We start from the raw sequence: 20,091 nt of genomic DNA on the forward strand, positions 1-20,091 counted from the left end.
GGTCTAGTGATTCTGTCTGGGCTATGTCAAATGGCCTATAGAAGCTTCAGATAACTGCAGCTTCTATGACCTTATCTTACTCTCACTTATATGGGATTCAGTTACTTGTTATTAGCTTTTCTTTTATCTTATCCAATCTGAAGGTTCTTTTTGGCAAAGTAAGCAGAAGTAAAATTGTGAGTAATTTTTTTCATTACCTGTTATCTTCCTAGCCATAATAAACAAGGATTTTTAAATACCTCCCTTTTTATCTCATGTCTAACAGTTAAAAGGAAAAAATAAACATCCTTTTTATTCTACAAAGGGATAAATTAGAAATTCTCAAAATTCTCAATTTGAGCTTTTTCTACTAAGTATAAGATAAGGACTATATAATATAATAGAAAGAATAAAGAATTTGATTCAAATCCTGCATCTGATACATGTTAGATATAAGACCAAGGATAATCACTGAACTTGAGTCTCAGTTTCCTTACCTGTAAGATAGGAATAATACATGTTGTACTTATTTCAGAATTATTGTGTGGATCAAATGATATATATCCCAAATGAGATATATAAACTGATTTATAAACCTTAACAGACCATGTAACTATCAGTTATCATCATTAGAGCAATTTTATGACTAGAAAGATTAAGATCAAGTCCAATCCTCTCATTTTATAGATGAGGAATGCAAGGCCTAGAAAGGTTAAGGGATTTGATAACAGTCATGATTCTACTGTCAGAGGAATTCAAGTCCAAGATTATAATTACATTTAATTTTTTTTTTTAGATTTTTCAAGGCAATGGGGTTAAGTGGCTTGCCCAAGGCCACATGACTAGGTAATTATTAAGTGTCTGAGGTTGGATTTGAACCCAGGTACTACTGACTCCAAGGCCAGTGCTCTATTCACTGTGCCACCTAGCCGCCCCTATAATTACATTTATAATTATGATTAAAGTTTTATCATACTCTGGTTTAAAATAGAATTGGTTTCCTAGTCTTGGCAAGTTTGTCAGCTTTGCCAAGTGAATTAAGTCATACTACTTGAAGTGAATCTCTCTATTGCTTTGGAACAATACAGTCCAAGTATCAAGTGTCTACTTTTTTATTGATAATTTTAATAACTCAAACCAAAAATTAGTTAACTCTGGAGAAGTTTTCATGATGTTAGTCCTTCTTACGTTAGTCATTATGATATCAGATTGTGTTTTAGGAAAGAAAACACTTTAACAATATATGTCTAGTTGTAATTTGAAAGGTAAGAACTGCCAGTTATCATGAAAGTTAAGAAAAAGAGTCTATAAATAGGAAATGCAAAATATTTTTGTCCAACAGACATCAACAAGACTAAGTCATCTTAGCATCTATAATAAAAAGGGGAATTGAATTATAATTCGACTTAAATCCTAGACTTTAAGAGGTGAATTTCAAAGTTCATATATATATATATATATATAGGATTGTTAGGATACCATGACCTAAATAAAATTTCTAAGAGAATGAAATTAGCTCACAAGTGATGGGAGATTTTCAGAAACTAAATCTCAATATCTAATCACATTTGATTAGAATGAGGTTGAAAAGGGGAAAGGGTATAGCTAAGAAGAATGATTTTAAATGTGTAAGAAACCGAAGCTGTGGCAAGTGAGGACAAATAAGAAAGGAATAATGGCAAAGTCAAGAGTCATATCAGGAAGAATAAAATCGAATAAATATTGAGGCTTGTAATAAATGCTAAAAACAAAAAAAACCCTTTATTTCTTATGTTAGGCATAAGACAAAAATATCAAGAAGATACTGGACTCTTGCTTTTCATAGTGGGGAAGATTGAAGCTGACGGCAAAGAAAGGCAAAAGATAAATTAGAAGGTGGTAAGAGAGCTAGTTTCCCTTAATGGGTTCAAATCATTGTCTAGACTAATTATCCCAATGTACCAAAAAAAAACAGATAAAAAGACAAAAATAAAAACAACTAACCTAGGGAATTGTATCTGCTCTTAGAAAAATTGTAGAGAATGGGAAAATGCTTAGAACTGGAGATGGATAATCAAAGCATTGTCCCATTTTTTTTTTTAAAGAATAGATGTTTCTTTGGCTTAGTTTACCTTCAGTGTCTAACAAAATTCTAGAAGGAATTAAGGTTTTTAAAGTGTTTAGCAACTGAGTCAGAATGGGTTCATTAAGAATAATTAAGACATCATTCCCCCCACCCCTTAGTCATGATTATTTGGATTGTGACAGTTCTTTCATGGATCGTTTTGGAATATTGATTGACTATGTATAAAAGTATTAAGGTTGCTAGGTTGACCAGTCAAGTGGCACAGGCATACATATCTTTCTTTTGTTCTATTCTATTCAGCATATATAGAAAGTTTTTGAATGAAACTGTAGATAGTATGTTTATTAACTGAACTACATATTTTGAGGAGGAGGCAATTAGGACTAAGAGACTTGCCTAGGATCACATAATCAGTAAGGGTCCAAGATCAGATTTGAACTCAGGTTATCCTGACTCCATGGTCAATGTTCTATTTACTGCACCACTAGGCTGCCCTAGTAATATGCTTATCAAATGAATATATGGCAGTTATGAATAGACAATACATGGATTCACAGATTTCAGATTCCAAAGTGGCAGGAAGAATGATGGTTCAAATTTATGTCTATTTCCACTTAATTTTTTCTAAAGTTTCTACCTGGGTTTTTAAAAAGAAGACAATTATAAATACACAGGTTAAGAGAACCTGGTTAAATTTAACCATGGTTAAATAGCAGCTCATATGTAAGAAACCTGGGGATTTTAGTAAACTACAAATTTTAAAAAGTCAGATATTTAAAAGAATTAAACAAGTCTTAAAATTTCATTAACTATAAAGACTAGAACAAGGAAAATCAAATTACATTAGAAGTCTAATTCTGCATGACATATTAGAATAGGTATTAAATGTATCCAAATGAATTTGTGTTTTCATCATGGGTATTCCCCCAGTGTTGATCACATTTCAATCATACCAGCTCAACCTGTGTGATTTGTCTATTTTTTTTTTGCCCACACAGCTAGGTACTTATTAAGTGTCTGAGATCGTATTTGAACCCAGGTACTCCTGACTCCAAGGTTGGTGCTTTATCCACTACGCCACCTAGCCACCCCCGATTTGTCTATTTTCTCCTAAATTTTGATACCAAAGGTCTTACCTAATAAGTGGGGAACCTTCCTTACTTTCTCTTTCCCTTTCTGAGATGAGAATGGAACACAAGAGCTTGTCTATCATTCATTCCTCACTTTTACTATAATGTGGTCATATTTTTCACAAATACATTGCTTTAATACCTAACTCCAATTCTTCATAGTTTCTTGTTTATATCTTCCTTTATCCTCACACTCATCATCTGCTTGCTTATTTACTACTCTCTAGATAATCTTCAGTTTCAATTTATAGATAATTTGGGGTTCCTTGACTTTTGGTCAATCCACCGAAGAATATTGATACTAAAAGTATGAATTTTTGTTTCAGGAAGAAGTTTAGAGTCACTGAAATTACAAGATAAATTAACTTGTAATTTCCCAAACACAATCCACCTTGTTTTTCTTATACTACTTAATTCCAGGAGTATCTCATTTTTCATTTGCAATGTTTATCTAAGATAGTCATATATATATATATATATATACATATATATGTATATATACATATATATGTATATATATATATGAAATGTATATATTTATATATAATATACATATATAATTCATAGGTGAGCTCCATAAATTGTCCATTCATGTCATAGTCTAGATAATATGCCATTCTTCACCAAATTGGTTTTTCTTTTTTGTATAATTAGACCAAACTCTTGAGTTTATCTTATCCAGTAGATTCAGAAATGTTCTAGGATTTAATTCAATGTCATCTGTAAACAGGATCATCCATACAACTTAATACCATTATCAAGAATCCACTAACTTAAGATTCTGGCTTTACCTCCTCCATGATAGTGACATTTTCTCTCTGTTTCATGTCTCACCTAATATCAATCAATGATCAGAAGTTCAAATAAAGTTCAATTCCATTTCAGTACTTTGCAAAGAAATTCCTAAAGCATAAAAAGACATTGAAGAAGGTGGTAAAGGAGTCAAAAATATGAAAATAATAAAAGAATTGAAAAATGTTTAGGCTAGAGAAGTATTTGGGGGTAATAAAGGGAAGAATATGATTATTTCAGGTATTTGAAAATTATTATACATAAGATGGATTTGTTTGACTTGGCTCCAAAAAAGCAAAACTAAGAGTTCTGCCAGAGAAAATGTTGTAGGGAAGCATATCTTAGGAAAAATAACTATAGGTTTCCCAAAAGGATAAGAACTTCCTTGGGAAATGGAGTATTTTAGCTCCCTGTCAATGGAGTTTTTTAGAAAAAGCTTAATCAAGTACTTTTTAGGATCACTGAAGGAAGATGCATGATCTGGAAAGGATTTCAGGTAGATAACTTGTGATAGCCCTTCCAGTTCTGAGAATCTATGATTAGAGATCACTTCTTGTATTTAAATATAAGTAAAGATTTAGAATAGAAGATAGGTTAAATAAAAAGTAAGTAAATTAGAATGATCAAATAAATAGAGAATAAGAGAAATAACATAATGAGAATTTTATCAATATATTGAGAAACCGATCTGTTTGGGATCTGAAAATCCTACCCTACCTCCCAATCATAAGTCACTAATAAGCCAGATAGTATTTAGAATTAAGATGTCCATTTTAAACCTAGTAAGGACTCCATAGGTTCAAATCCTCTAGTTTTATAAATAAATTCAAGCCACAAGAAGATACATAAATTTCTAAAGCTCACAAAGGTAGTAACTGATAGAAATGGGACTAGATTCCAAATCTCCTTACTATTAGTCCTCTCAAAATAGTTTGAGATCTTTAAAGTAACTATTGCAATTGTTTTGGGTGGGAATTAGACAATCAAATATGTATTTTCTAACATAAGGAATCAGCAAAAGCAACTCTTTCTATAAAAATAATTTCAGAATTTCAGTCTTGAACAAAAAGACTAGTCAGAGTAGGTGAATAAAAGCTCTTACTTGTTAAAAAAAAGTCATGCTATTCCCTTTTGTGGCATACTGATCATTTCTATGAATGCTTCAGAATTTATGACATATACATGTATATACACACATAAATGTGTATATATGTGTATATAGACAAATAAACAGGAACATGTACATGTATATATATATATACTCATGGATAAGCTCTGTAAAATTGTCCATCCAAATATTTATCATAGTTTAGACAATATGAATTCTTCATATAATTGGCTTTTTTCAAATCAAAGGGAAAGCAGGCAACAAATCAAAAAAACAAAAATTTATATTCAATTCTACTTACCTGTTTCACTGGTATGCTTTCATTGTGTCCAGGAATATATAAATGTATGGGTTCATTGCCTAAGTTCAGTACCTGAACTTGCATTTCATTTCCTACAGGAAAGACTGGAAGAGTTTTCTAAGCAAAATGGAAAAAAAAGAAAGTTGGTAAGTGAATATTTAGTGCAATAATTACAAACCAGTGGAATTTCACCTAAATAAAAACTGCATCAAAGTAACCCTAATCATAACATAAAAACCTCTAAATTGGCTTATAAACAAGCATGTACTGGAGTTGACTGTTACATTTTCAGGAGTATTTACATTTATTGCTTTATTGAGTATCTAGACTTAAGAAAGTAATGGAGAAAATGTTAATAATTATGATTAAACTTTAAAATGTGTTAAATATATTCACTTCATCCTCCCCAGATCTGATTGCTAATCATTTCCCAGTTAATTATTACATATCCATTACCTAATATAAAGTTCTTGAACACACATGCACATATGTACTACACATTTCTTCATTGTTAGTTGGCTGTTTGCTAAGCTGACCTACTGGCATGGTTCTTTTTGGCAAGTTCTAGAAGATGGGGGTCCAACATTGCATCTTAGGGTATATACTATACATCTATCCTATTTCCTGACACTAATTTCAACCTAAACATTTAGATGCACTACGAGCAAAACAAAGATTAAAAACTGAACAGGAACTGACCTCAGGGAGTTTACCTTTGGGTGGGTGGAATATAACTTGTCCCCAAATAAGTAAATACAACGTAATTTGAAAGAGCAGAGGTTGGCAAAAGAGGAAACAGAACCTTTTTTGAAAATTGGTCAAGACCCTGCCCTAATGCCTTGTCTGTCCACTAACAAATGGCATTTGAGAAGCCTCTTTCTTCCCTCCCATTCTTCAAATAAGTTTCTCAAAATTCCCCCCAAATTTTCACAATCTTTTTGTTCTTTATCCCCTTGACTGGGAAAAATGTCAAGGCTGACCGTTTGTCAATCTACCTTTTAGTGATGTGTTAATTCACTTAGAAAGTTCACTTATCGTGGTAAGCTTCACTTGGGCTTTGGGGGCTTTGAGGGGAAGAAAAGAACTTGGACTCTTTCTTTGATTGTGCAAGGAAGTTCCATCTCCCTAAAGCCACTGGGAGAGATGCCTTCAGATGCTACCTATTTACAAAGGGCAACTTACATCTATTTGCAATTGTACAAGTGCAGCTGCAACAAAAGCCATGGAAGCTAAGAACATGCCCACTGTCATCTTCTTCAGAGGCCTGCAGAGGGAAGATGTAGGATATTTACATTAGTAGCTTAAGTTCCTCACCCTGTTGTATACAAATACAATAAACATAGCTCAGAACTGATTTTATACATACATGTCTCTATATTTAATATGTAATAAATATACATTTTATATGCATGATTATATAAATAGGTAGAAATGTCTGGGTACCACATATAAATATAATAATATATGAAGTAGCTCATACTTACGTGAAATTGAATCCACATTTAGCAATTAAAGGATAAACCACAGCATCTACAATTGGTACCATTATAACAATCAGGATAGCATTCGCAGTCTGTTGCAAGTAAATCAGGAATAAAGTTATCACAATTAATTTAGACACTTTCAAAGTTTCAAGTCAGCTTCAAAAATTAAAATACCCCAAATCTTCAACCATACCTGCATCTGGTCAGGTTGAATTTCAATCGCTCCCTAAAAGAGAGAAAGGAGGCTTTATTGATCAGCTAGCCAAGATGAGCTAAGAATGTCAAAGGGTGGGGACAAATATTTATACACTTACAAAGTTTCCATTCATGGTTGTTGCTTGTAGAGTCCATCTTGAGCCCTTGAAAATAATATGTTTGCAAATGCTCAATAATATAGTAAGAAAGAAATTGTCTTATTTCTTAGTAAGCAATGATTGTTCTAAACTGCTCTATTGGCTACTCTTCTATCTCAGATAGTGAAGTGATTTATTTTTTAAAAATTGGTCAAAGCTTTCAGAAATTATATTGGTCAAATCTAACTTTCTCATTAAATATTTGATTTAGCAGTATAAACAGCAGTGTGACTTAGAATTAGATGGGTCTGCCAAATGGATGCATCTTGGGAAGCTAAATATTTGAAATGCAAACTTAGCAAAAGCTTTATTTATTACCTGTTGATCAAACAGAGCCCAAAACATTGGGAGAGGAATATACAGGAACAACACCTTTAAAACCATCTTTATTTGGGTTATAAGTTGCTCCTAAAAGAGGGCAAAACAAAACAACACATCTTATAAAAGTACTTCTTTCATCTTTCACCTGCCAACTTCAATATGTCTGCCTTTATTATATGAATTCAAAAAAATTATAAGCAATTGGAAATTCACATGACTATGAAAAGTTTAAAGTTATGGAAGACCTTGACAATTTTTAAAACTGTGGTTCTAAACATACACATATATCTCAGGACTATACCAAGTGCTTAAAAAGCAAACTTTCCATTTAAAATCATAAAAATTAACATCTATGAAAGTGACATCAACTTATACACAAGAAATTTAATGGGATACCAAGCAACAGTCCCTATGTTAGGCATTAGGGATATAAATGCAAAAAACCCAAAAATTCATCCTCATGAGGAGATTACATTCAAATGAGGAAGACAAGAAACACAGATGTAGTTAAATAAAAAATAAGTATATACAAAATAAAAACAAATATAAAAAAGATATTTAATACAAGGTAGTTTAGGGAGGGATTTAGTTGTTAGGGAAGGGTAGAATTGAGAAATTTTTCATATAGGAGAGAAATGTTAAAGTTAGAGTTCACAGATACCCCTTCCAAGGACTCTGCTAATTAAAAAAAAATTATTTAGAGAAATATTTTAAAAAATATAATTGGTTTCCTTGATATATATATATATCTATCTATATATACATATATAGATACACACTTAAGCATGCATACGTATATGTGTATATACAAGTATATGTGAATATATAAGCATATATATACATATATACACACACACACACACACACACACAAACATATATAAAACACTTTATACAGTTAAAAAGATTTTTCTGAGAAGGGGTCGATTAGTTTGAGACTAACAAATATCTCCCAGTCACAAAATAGAGTTAAGAACTCTTGAAATACATGTCAGTGCTTGAGGAACAATTTGAAAGGAGAGATTTCATGAGGCAGAAAGACTAATAGTAGAATATAATTAAGCAGACAAAGAAATGTATTCAGAAACAATGATAGCAATATATCTGTTAAATATTTTAGGAACAAACAAAGTGGCTTCATCTTATAAGACTGATGATAAATTCAATTCAACTCAAAACACATGGAAAAGTCCTTTTGAAGTTCTTTCTAGAGGGAAGCAATTGACTGGGTTCAATCAAAGATGAATAAAAACTTACACCATATTTTTCTTTAGCCCAATCCATCCAGTGCTCCCTCTTTGGGAATTCTTTACTCCTGTGCTTGAATCTATTCTTGATTGCAAACTGGATAAAAATCAAAACAAAACAAAAGTGTCACTATTAAACACAGACAAGAATTAAATCAGAAAAGACCATAGCAATAAAAAGGCAAGAATAAAGGGAATATCTTGATCCTATAGAGAAAGAAGAGAATTGATAATGTGCAATGACTACCAAAGTAGTTAAACATAGATTCTTTTTTCTTTTGGTCAAGTATTAAACAATAATATTAATTACTGCAACTGTTTCGTAAAATTAGAGAAAGGGATATCAAGATTGGACAGCTAGGTGACATAGTAGAGCACAGGGCCTGGAGTCAAGAAGATGAGTTCAAATCTGTACACAGATAGTTAATAGCTGTGTGATCCGGGACAAATAACTTAATGCCTCAGTTTCCTCATATATAAAATGAACTAGAGAAGGAAATGACAAACAATTCCAGGATATTTTCTAAGAAAACCCAATAGGAGTCACAAAGAGTCCTGACTGAAGAGTTCATGACTGAAACTACTGAACAACAATAAAATCAAGGTAATGTTGAAGAAATACTAGTTTAGGAGAAGATCAAATTCTACTCCCATTTAGGTTATTAACTTGGTTATTAATCTTGGAAAAGACAGTACCTTCTTTGGGTTTCAGTTTCACATTTAAAAGGATTGAACCAGACAACATAAGAAAAGACCTTTAGGTCATCCATGATTTTAAGTTATGAACAACTTAACTTTTCACTAGGAATTTTCAAGGAATCACACCCTCTAATGGTCAAATGTCTCACTCAAGGGATGATGGATTTTCTAATCTGGAATCAGATTGGTACAATAAAAAAAAGCACTCAGTGAAGAATCAGAAGGTCTGGTTTGGACATCCCAGGTCTGAGATTCAAAATAATTTAAGTGATTTGTTCTAAGGTAAAGAATTAGTGGCAGGTCCCTTATTTAGATGTTAGAGCTCTTGGTCAGAGAATCTTTAATTTTTAAAATAGAAGCCAAGGAGAAGATGATGTAAAACTAAGCACATAAATTAGGCTAAATGAAACTAGAAGAAACTCAAGGCTATCTTAGAACTGGCTGATATTTAAAAAAATGTCTTTCAAAGCAAATTGTGTCATTAAAAAAGTGAAGCAGAAAGGAAGAATATGAGTCTAACACATAGGGAAAAAAATTTTTTTCCTCAAAGGAAAAAAAATCTTTCTAACATGGTTAAATACAATCATAGAATGGATTGTCATACTTACACCAATGCATTTGGCAACTTGAGCAAGTACATTGCCCTGAGGTTGAACCTTCTTGTACATGGTACTGCCAAGGATGAATACAACTAGAGAGGAACAGAACAGAGAATCAATCAGCAAGTTTTTATTAAACTCCCATTACATTTCACATTGTATGTCAGGAATACAAAGATAAAAATCAATTTTTGCTGTCAAGGAGTTTATGTTCTATTGGGATGTATCAAATTCAAAAATGATTTTTAAGTTATACAAAGACTACTTAAATTGACTCAAGCCATAACTAAATCTCTAATGAGTTATTAAGACTTTCTACTATACCACTTCTCATTGATTTCTTTAGCTTCCATAAAGTAGGTATTTTTTGAAAGATGATTCCCAAATCTCCACATAGAGCCTTTGTCTCTTTTTTGAGCACCAATCATAGCAATAGCTCCCTGCTAGATAGATTCTTCCCCTTGACTGTCCCACAGGCATTTCAAATGCTACATACCCAAAAAAGAAGTTATTTACTTCTTCCTTAAACTGCCCTCCCATAACTTTCTTTCTGGCCATGCCACCATCCTTGTAGCCCTCAATTTTCACAACCTCAGTCCTCTTCCCCCATCCTCAGCTCCCATGTCCACTCAGTTACTATGTCTCTGAAGATAAAAATCAACATCTCATCCTTCTCCTCTCTACTCACATGGCCACCATTCTTAGATCATTCTCTCATGACTTTTTTTTTTTTTTTTAGGTTTTTGCAAGGCAAATGGGGTTAAGTGGCTTGGCCAAGGCCACACAGATAGGTAATTATTAAGTGTCTGAGGCTGGATTTGAACCCAGGTATTCCTGACTCCAGGGTCAGTGCTCTATCCACTGCGCCACCTAGCCACCCCTCTCATGACTTTTCAACCTGGTCTCTCTGCTTCTAGTTTTTCTCCTCTATGATACATCATCTAACTATAATATTAGTATTCCTATAGAACATATCTGACCATGTCATTCCAACTCAAAAGGTTCCAGTGGCTCTCTATTTACTCTGAATAAAATATACTATCTTGTGCTAAATAAATCTTTTTTCCATCAAATTCCATCTAAATTATATTTCAAACTGGCTTTCATAGCACTATATTATAGCTAAGCTTTGCCTGATAGTTCTTTACAAGGCATTCTATCTCTTACCTTTATCTGTGCCTTTGAAAATATTTGGGAATTAATTCCCTTACTTCTGCCTTGAATTGCTAGCTTTTCTTCAAAGCACAGATCAAAGGTTACCTCTGAGGGGGAAGTCTTTTTATATCCACTCTCCCCTTATGGTGAATACTTTCTTTCCATTCTGAAATTATTTTGCATATGCTTATCTAGGCACAATGCATTTAAGTAACATACCTGGCTCTAAGTTTCCTAACTGCTATGATTAAGAAAAAAGTGTTCACATCCGTTTGTTTTCTGATCCCATATGTTAGGACACTTTGCCCCCCTATAATTAAAATGAAATAAAGAATTTCTAATGTTATTTTTACATATCAAGTATATCATGAACAAAATCTGTAACCAGTATCTAGATGTAACAGTAATCATTGTTCCCATATCCACTCAAAAAAACCATAGAGCATAAAAGCTTATCACTTAGTAGACATATTTTACAAGTTTTTTTGCATGATTAACAATGCAAATAAAAAAGTTGAAAAAGTTCTCCCATAAGACAATTCAGAGACTCATCAGATGTTTTAAGTGAATTTCTTTAGTTATCAGATATTAGTCTATTAGAGGTCTTATACTGGTGATACAGATAAACTATAATGCTGATTAAAGAGAAAACAATCAGCTTTTAGCAATATGCACAGAAGGGAAACAAACCTTGGTGCTAATGCTATTGATCTTGAGTCCTACACTTGTCTAGTTAAGAATGCAAGGGTAGGGGTAGCTAGGTGGCGCAGTGCATAGAGCACCAGCCCTGGAGTCAGGAGTACCTGGGTTCAAATCTGATCTCAGACACTTAATAATCACCTAGCTGTGTGGCCTTGGGCAAGCCACTTAACCCCATTTGCCTTGCAAAAATAAAAACACCTAAAAAAAAAAAAGAATGCAAGGGTAACCCACAAAGACATAAAGATTTTTATTAATTTAAAAGGTAAAATCAATTTTCCCTATACCCTATGATCTTTTAATCTGCTAAAACAGTACCCTGAAGTTTTCATTAAAATAGTATTTTGCTTCATGACTTGGATATTAGAAATTCTGAGTCTTCTATACAGAATTATCCATAAAATAGAATTGCTTTATAATAATTAATGTCTAATATGATCCAATAAAGAGATTCTTATTCTTCTAGCCTGTTTTTTTAAAATTCTCGCATTATACTGTAATAGCTCAATTTATCCTTCTCTAAATTTTTTCTCAGACTATTTCCTCTTTGATAGGGATTTCCCTGGAGGCTAGATCTCAAAGTCATTGCTTTGCTTCCCTATAACCATTAAACTTTGATCTGAGCAGGTTTGTTCAAATTCTGCTTAACCATTAAAGACCAGCCTAAATTCCATGTCCTACTTGAAGTCTTTCTTGAATACTTCAGTCCACAGGTATTCCTTGATTTTCTGTAATCTTTTTAACACCATATGTAGCGTCCATGTGGGCCCTGCTTTATGCCATTGGCTGTACTAATATTTAATTTTCCAAGTATAAACAAGCAAATGTTATAAAAATATATTGAAAGAATTGAGAAGGGAGAGATCATCATCAATCAAGTCAATTAATCAAATCAAGTATCATTTCATAGGTGCTTATGACATGTCAGGTGCTTTACTAAGTGCTGCAGATACAAAGAATGGCAAAAAGGGTCACATTCTAATGAAGGAAAGATAACATAACAAGCAACTATTCACATCATTCAGGGTAAATCAGAGATAACTTCAGAGGAAAGGAAAGGCATTGATGGGAAAGGCTTCTTCCAAAAGATGGAATTTTAGCTGAATCATAAAGAAAGTCAGGAGGTGGTGGTAAGAAAGGAGAATATTCCAGGAATGAAGACTATCAGTGAAAATGCCTAGAAATGGGAGATGGAGTCACATGTTTGAGAAATAGTATGGAGGTCACTGTCAGTATTTGTGCTGAAGTGTAAGAAAAAAGATAGGAAGTGTCTAATTTTGAAGGATGTTAAAAGCTAAAAAAAAAGAGATATATTTGATACTAAGATAAAAGGGAGATGCCAGAGTTTATTGAGTAGGTGAGACATGGTCAGAATGGAGTTTTAAGGAAATCACTTTGGCAGCAACAAAGGATAGAATGGAATGGAGACCTAAAGCAGGGGGAGCAATCAAAAGGCTATTGCAATAGGCTAGGCATGAAGTGAGGAAAGCCTGCACCATATTGGTGACTATGTGAGGAGAGAAGAGAACAGATATAAGCGATGTTAAAAAAGGTAGAATTGATAAAACTTTACACAGAATGAATGTGGGAGGATGAGAGCAAGTGAAGAGTTGCATATGACAGCTAAGTTTCAAGTTTGAGTTATGTAGAGTATTGTAGTGTCTTCACAACAATTACAGGAAAATTCAGAAGACAAGAGTTTTCCAGGAGTGAAAATAATAGCAGTTTTGGATATGTTAAATCTGGAATGGATAAAGGGCATTTGCTTGAAATATTGAATAGGCTGAGAGACTGGAAGTCTGAAGAGAGTTAAGAGCTAGACAAATAGATTTAATAATTATACATATAGGGATAATAAGAGATTTTATGAAGACTGGTAAGATAACCAAGAAAAATAATACAGAATGAGAAGATGTGCGGGTGCTCATAATTTCAGTTATCTCCATAATCTAAATCATGGCGAGAAAGATATTCCTTAATTTCCAGTGTGCATATTCAGCACACCCCATTACATTCCATGCTCTGGGACAAGGTTATATAACCCATCCCAGAGCAAAACACAACTCTACCTTCTGTCTTCCTCTCAGAGTCTTGGAAAATCAAAAACAGGTTGAGACAGCAATGTGGGAGAGAATTGAGAATGAAGGAAACTAGGATAGAATAACGGGATAGGAAGCGGTGTGACAAAGGAGTCCAGCAGTCTTTTGAAGTCAGTACTGTCCACTTAGAAGACATCTGGGGTAGAAATTGAGCCTGGTAAAATATAAATTGTCCAGCTTGGAAGAAGGCTGAAATGGCTTTGAGATCTAGCCTCCAGGGAAATCTCTATCAAAGAGGAAAGAGTCTGAAAGTGAACAACAGGGAAGTATAAAGAAAAAAGGAAATTCTGAAATTATCAATGATCTCAGGAAGTAGAAAATTCAGCTACAGATCTTGAATATAAGCAGATAAACCAAAAAATAAAGTCAATAATAGAAGGGAAGATGACTTCTAGATCAGATAAATGAGCCCAGACATTTATGAATAAATATTAGATAAAGGACAATGGATCAACACATAATAAGTGAGAGAACGCTGTGGATTTTCAAGGAAAGCATGGAACCATAGCAGAATATTTTTGAATGGTTTAAAAGGAAATTAAAATTTTTAAAGCAAAATTTATGACTTGCACAGTAGAACAATTTGGCAAAATAGAAAAACTTGAATTCACAATGTCAAGTCTCACCAAAAGGAAAATAACTGATTGGCAATGCTAAGACAGATGTGAAGAATAATCTGAAGGAAAAGAAGTGAAAAAAAATAATGTTATAAGAAAAGATGATCTCCTTACAAGCAAAACATATTGATCTTAAGGCAGAATATGTAGAGAAAACCCAGAAGAACACTACATATACATTTAGAAAGAAACTCTAATTTGGAAAATGAATCCAATATTAAAGACAAATGGAGGAAAATATGCACTGATCACACACAATTTTAAACATGAGAGGATTACACAATCAATAAAGTGGAAAAGAACAATACACTGGATGAGAAAACAGAATCCCTTGATCTACTGTTTACAAGAAACACATTTAAAAACAAAGATAAACACAGACTAAAACCATGCATAATGCAAATCTAAAAAACAAAAAGTTGTATTCATACTATCAAAATATTCCCAATATTAAAAGGGATAAGGAAGGAAACTATATTTTTCTAAATCATAGACAACAAATATCAATATTAAATTTATATGCTTCAAATGCCTTGGCATCTAAATTCATATGAAAAAATTAACTGAACTGAAAGAAAACAAGGTAACAAATTACAGGGAGATTTTACTGTCTCTTTCTCAGTTTTGAGTAAGTCTAACAGAATGATAAATAAAAGGGAAAATTTGGATTTGAACAAATTGAAAGAAAGACCAGAGCTAAAAGACATGCATCTTCTAAATTAGACTCATAAAGAATATATGTGTGTGTTTTTTGGAACTTTTATAAAAAAAAAACTCACTAGGTATTAGGGCACAGAAATAATGCAAATACAAAAAATACCAATACCAATAACACACACACACACACACACACACACACACACACACACAGCACAGACCCAAATGGAAACTTAATAATGAATCCTAAGTAATGAGTAAGTCAAAAAAACAAATCATAGAAACAATAATTATGTGAAAGATTTGACAATTAAAATATTGATTGGTAATTTTGTTAAGAGTAGCTTCAGTTACATAATGAGCTAGAAAGTCAGATAAATGGCTTTACAAGAGAGTAAGAAGAAAGGAAGGGGAAAACTCTCTCAAGGTATTTGACTAGGGAAAAGGAAGAGATATAGAACTATAACTGAGGGTTTTTAAGCATAAAGAAGACATAAGCATGTTTATAAGCAAAGGATAAGCAGCCTATAGATGGTGAAAGATTAAGGATTAGTGAGAGAGTAGAGATAATAGAGGGAGTATTTCCTGGAAAAGCTGAAATGGAATGAAATCACCTGTTATGCAGAAGGATTTGCCTTGGCAAATGAGATAATGGGATAAGAGAATGAATGACATAAGAAGAGGAAGAAGGAAGAAGGAAGTGAGACCTCTCAGGAAATAGCCTTATTTGTTTCAGCAAAGTATAAAACAAGTTTCTCAGCTGAGAGGATGGTAGGCTGCCATGGGAAATTTGAGGAAAGATGAAAAAGTTTGAAAAAGTCACTGTGATGATTGAAATAATAATCAATTCCTGTAACAAGATTGTCTTGTTATAATGATAGCCCAGTTGAGATTATGTAATATCATTTTGTAGTTTACCCAGTCAGCACAGTTTCACGATTATCTTCAACTCTCAGTAGCATGTGAATAAGGGTGGAAGGAGAGAAGGGAGTTAGCATCTACTTTGTGCTTTCAAGGTCTTCAGGAACTCTGGAATTGATTGCACGAAGTGCAAGATAAGGGCCAGCATGAACAAAAGCAGAATTGGAGTAGCTCAAAGGGAACATGTGATGTACAAATTTATAGACTCCTCTCCAACAGTTCCCAAGGACAATATGTGTCTGACCTAAACCTTTTGGTATCTGATCAACTGGTCTGATCAATCACAGTTGAACATACTGAAATTTGACTCTAACATAATGATATCATTTTGGTCCTCTTCAAGGACAACAACCAATCAACCATATACCAGCCATTATGCATAATTTCTTCTTTGAATAGGAGGAGAAAGGCAGATGATAGGAATAATCTGAGGTTGAAGCTAAGCAAAGCATGATTGGTTAAGGGAGTAAGGGAATGGAATAATATCAAGGAGATTCACCAAGGGGTCAAGAAAAAAAGGGGAAGAGAATGTATAACTAGTGTAGAGATGATGTTCTAAGAAAGAAATGAAAGGTAGAAGACCTGGTGAAGATAAAAAAATAGGATTAGGCATTGCAAAGCAAAGGTAAAGAATGATTGATTATGGCAGATAAAGGAATTTCAGTTTATAAACATTAAAGTGGAACATTTGTGGGTGATGGTAAGATCAAAGGTATGACCATATTTAGACATAGAGGTAGAGTGGAGAAATAGGAAATAGGAAATGAGTAAATTAAGGAATTAGGAAGTTAAGGCATTTGAGAGAGTAGCAATATGGAGCCTGAAGTTCCCAGTATTAGAGAAGTAGTTTGAAGAAGAGAAAGACCAACAATCAGTTGCTGAACTTGGGAGGAATCAAACAATTTTGATGTACAAGGATATGGTAGGTGCTGGAGAAATAAAGGTGAAACATAAAATCTTCCATACTTACATTCTAGGATGAAGAGCATTTCTACATAGACTCTCAAGATTATAAACACTTAAAAAATTAAAAACTTTCCACCATGCTGTATGTAATGATAGACTCTATAAGTTTGTTGCATTAGTGATCTGGAGAGACTCACTTAGAGATACAGCCATGAGAGCAGCAGGAACTCCAAATGCTAAAGGATAACATGCTTCTTGTTCGGGGCCACATTTCTGAACTGTAGGAAAATTAAGTCAGATCACAGTTTATTATAGTAATGAAAAGAAACTTCTTTCACATATACTTCACTTATTAAAGTTAGGTTAGTTAGCAATTTCTTTTACACATACTTTAATAAAAACTAGATTAGTTAAAATTTAAAGATAAAATGCTTATTAAGCACCTACTACATAAAAAAAGCATCAAACTAAGTGATACAAACTTTAAAAATAGATCCTGCCCTCAAACCTACAGTCAGAATAAATACATTTTTTCTTTATTCAACCACCTTGACTTTTCCTTTTAACTCTGTCATAAAAAGCTTCTATTTCAGTAGGCTATATTATAATGAAGAGAAAAAGAAAAAAGGAAACGTAATGACCCTGGAGATAGGAAACTTTTTTTTTATTCCAACTTGGTTCCCAGGGTCAGGCAAGATATCTCTCTAAGTCTGTTTCCTTAGAGGGAAAAATGGTGAGTTGGCACAAATAAAAGCTCTTAACAATTAAAAACAACAACTATGACTCAGTTCTGTAATATTTTCTATAGAGAAAAAAAATAAATTATCATGAAATGTAATCACATAGTAATTCTGCAACATAATGTTTAATATCAGTGTTTAATTTTTAATATAAATTTGGATATCATGAAGTTTGTGAGTCATAAAAAAATTCTCTAACAGAATGTCTCCTGGAAATTAAATAAACAATTCAAATGGAAGGTTCTGATCTTTTTTTACCTCCTCAGAAAGAATTTACAAATTTAATAGTTGTCCACAGAAACTTTTGCATCCATTATATTTAAAATTATTTGTGACTTCATTGACTTGGGTACCATCTCTGTTGAAGTATACAACAGCCCATCTATGCCTTCACACCCTGTGAGGTATCTGATCATGCCACCCCATGGGTCCTCCATAGGGAAATCTTCCCAATGTGTATTCTAAAGACCTACTTCTGGGCACTTTTATATTTTGTGAGTAACACTCTATCAGTTTAACTATCCATCAGTTATATCTTGCTCTTTCTATACAACAAGGCCATCTTTTCTCACCCCTCATTTCTTAAATACTCTTCATTCCACACTTTTTGCAATATGTGATAATGAGAAATTTGTTGCAGTCCATTAGCACTCATCATGCTTCTCAGTTCTTATTCTACTGTAGATCTATGAATTTGTATTTGTAACACTACAACAAAAAGAATATTTATTTGGGTTAGCAAAAAAAGTTTTTGTGCTTTGGAGCATCTTAGGATAAAAAATTAGCCTGATCTTTGTAGAAAAAATGAAGAGATATAAATTGTGTGCAATCCAAACTATGACATGCAATTAAAGAGCAAATTCATTGGCTTATCTAAAACATACATATATTAAGGAGAGGTAGTTCAAATGAGCAATGAATTGGAACCAGAATCCAACAGAAGGAAGAAAGAAGACTAGATAAAGTATTAAAAACTGTGAAGTATTTATAACAGATTTGAATAATAATGAATTTTAAACTACAAATTGTAAAATTTTCATTATGATGGTATTCTCAATTCATGTATATAAAACTTTGATAAAATAATAATAACATTGGGTTTACATCACATTCTAAACTTTCCCCCTAATTTTTATTCCCTTATTTAACATAGTTTTATTCTGTGTGTCTAGTTAGTCTGATATTGACTCTATATTATTTTATGTGTCTTCACAATAGCTTGAAGCTTTCATGTTTTTTTCCACATATTATAGCACAAGAATATACCATTACATTTCTACATAATATTCATCTATCCCTTGAGTGTTGGGAAGATTGGTTGTGAATGATAAATAATGTTGCTGAAAATATTTTTGAAGATGAGTCTTTTTTCCCCAAGGGGAAAATAAACATTAAGGTACAGTTCTTGAAGTGATTTCACTGGGTCAAAGGGTATAAATAATTCTGTATCTCTTTCTGTGAAATCTTTTTGTATCAGCATGATAACATTTAAAAAATAAAACCTCAACCCTGCTAGCATTGAATTTGTCTTAGAACTGTCTGGGGTGTGGCTAGGTGGTGCAGTAGATAAAGCACCCGGCCCTGGAGTCAGGAGTACCTGGGTTCAAATCCAATCTCAGACACTTAATAATTACCTAGCTGTGTGGCCTTGGGCAAGTCACTTAATCCCATTTGCCTTGCCCAAATCTAAAAAAACAAAACAAAACAAAGTCTGGGAAAATTCAGTAAGATGAAAACAACAACATTAATAATAGCTTGTTCAGTTATTTCAATCATGTCCAACTCTTTTTCATTCTGTTTGGGATATTTTTTGGCAAATATTACCATAGTGGTTTGCCATTTCCTTCTCCTGTTCATTTAACAAGTGAAGAATTAAAGCAAACAGAATTAAGTGACTTGCCTAGGGTCACACAGCTAGTAAGTGTCTAGTCTTCTTGACTCTAGGCCCAGAACTCTCTCTACTGCACCTTTTGGCTAGGTTTTGCTTGCCTTGATTTTTCAATGAGTGGGAAGAGGTGAAGGAGGAGGGAGAGAATTTGGAACTGAAAATAAAATAATATTGATTGAATTTTTAAAATGTCCTACTGTGCTAATAATTGCATATGTTATAAAATTTTGACAAATCCACAAGAAAATTCAACAAGTATAAAGAATTCTTTGTTTTTTAAAATGCATTTCTTTATCTACTATCCTCCCCTTGTATGATGTAAAAGAAAAGAT

At 33.0% G+C, this 20,091-nt stretch overlaps 1 protein-coding gene across 1 annotated transcript in view; it reads right to left on the bottom strand.

The window, feature by feature from the left end:
* The window catches only part of SLC15A1 (solute carrier family 15 member 1), a 57,910-nt gene that overhangs the window by 12,589 nt on the left and 25,230 nt on the right, over positions 1-20,091 (bottom strand). Inside the window, exons 8-16 of the mRNA XM_074191936.1 lie at positions 17,329-17,409; positions 10,087-10,169; positions 8,790-8,876; positions 7,531-7,620; positions 7,174-7,218; positions 7,053-7,085; positions 6,860-6,948; positions 6,558-6,639; positions 5,376-5,492 (exon numbers count right to left, since the gene is read on the bottom strand). Of these exons, the coding sequence (XP_074048037.1) occupies positions 5,376-5,492; positions 6,558-6,639; positions 6,860-6,948; positions 7,053-7,085; positions 7,174-7,218; positions 7,531-7,620; positions 8,790-8,876; positions 10,087-10,169; positions 17,329-17,409 (707 nt within the window). The remainder of the gene's footprint in view (positions 1-5,375; positions 5,493-6,557; positions 6,640-6,859; positions 6,949-7,052; positions 7,086-7,173; positions 7,219-7,530; positions 7,621-8,789; positions 8,877-10,086; positions 10,170-17,328; positions 17,410-20,091) is intronic.

Source organism: Macrotis lagotis, chromosome 6, assembly GCF_037893015.1.
Source record: "Macrotis lagotis isolate mMagLag1 chromosome 6, bilby.v1.9.chrom.fasta, whole genome shotgun sequence".
NCBI classification, from domain to species: Eukaryota; Metazoa; Chordata; class Mammalia; order Peramelemorphia; family Peramelidae; genus Macrotis; species Macrotis lagotis.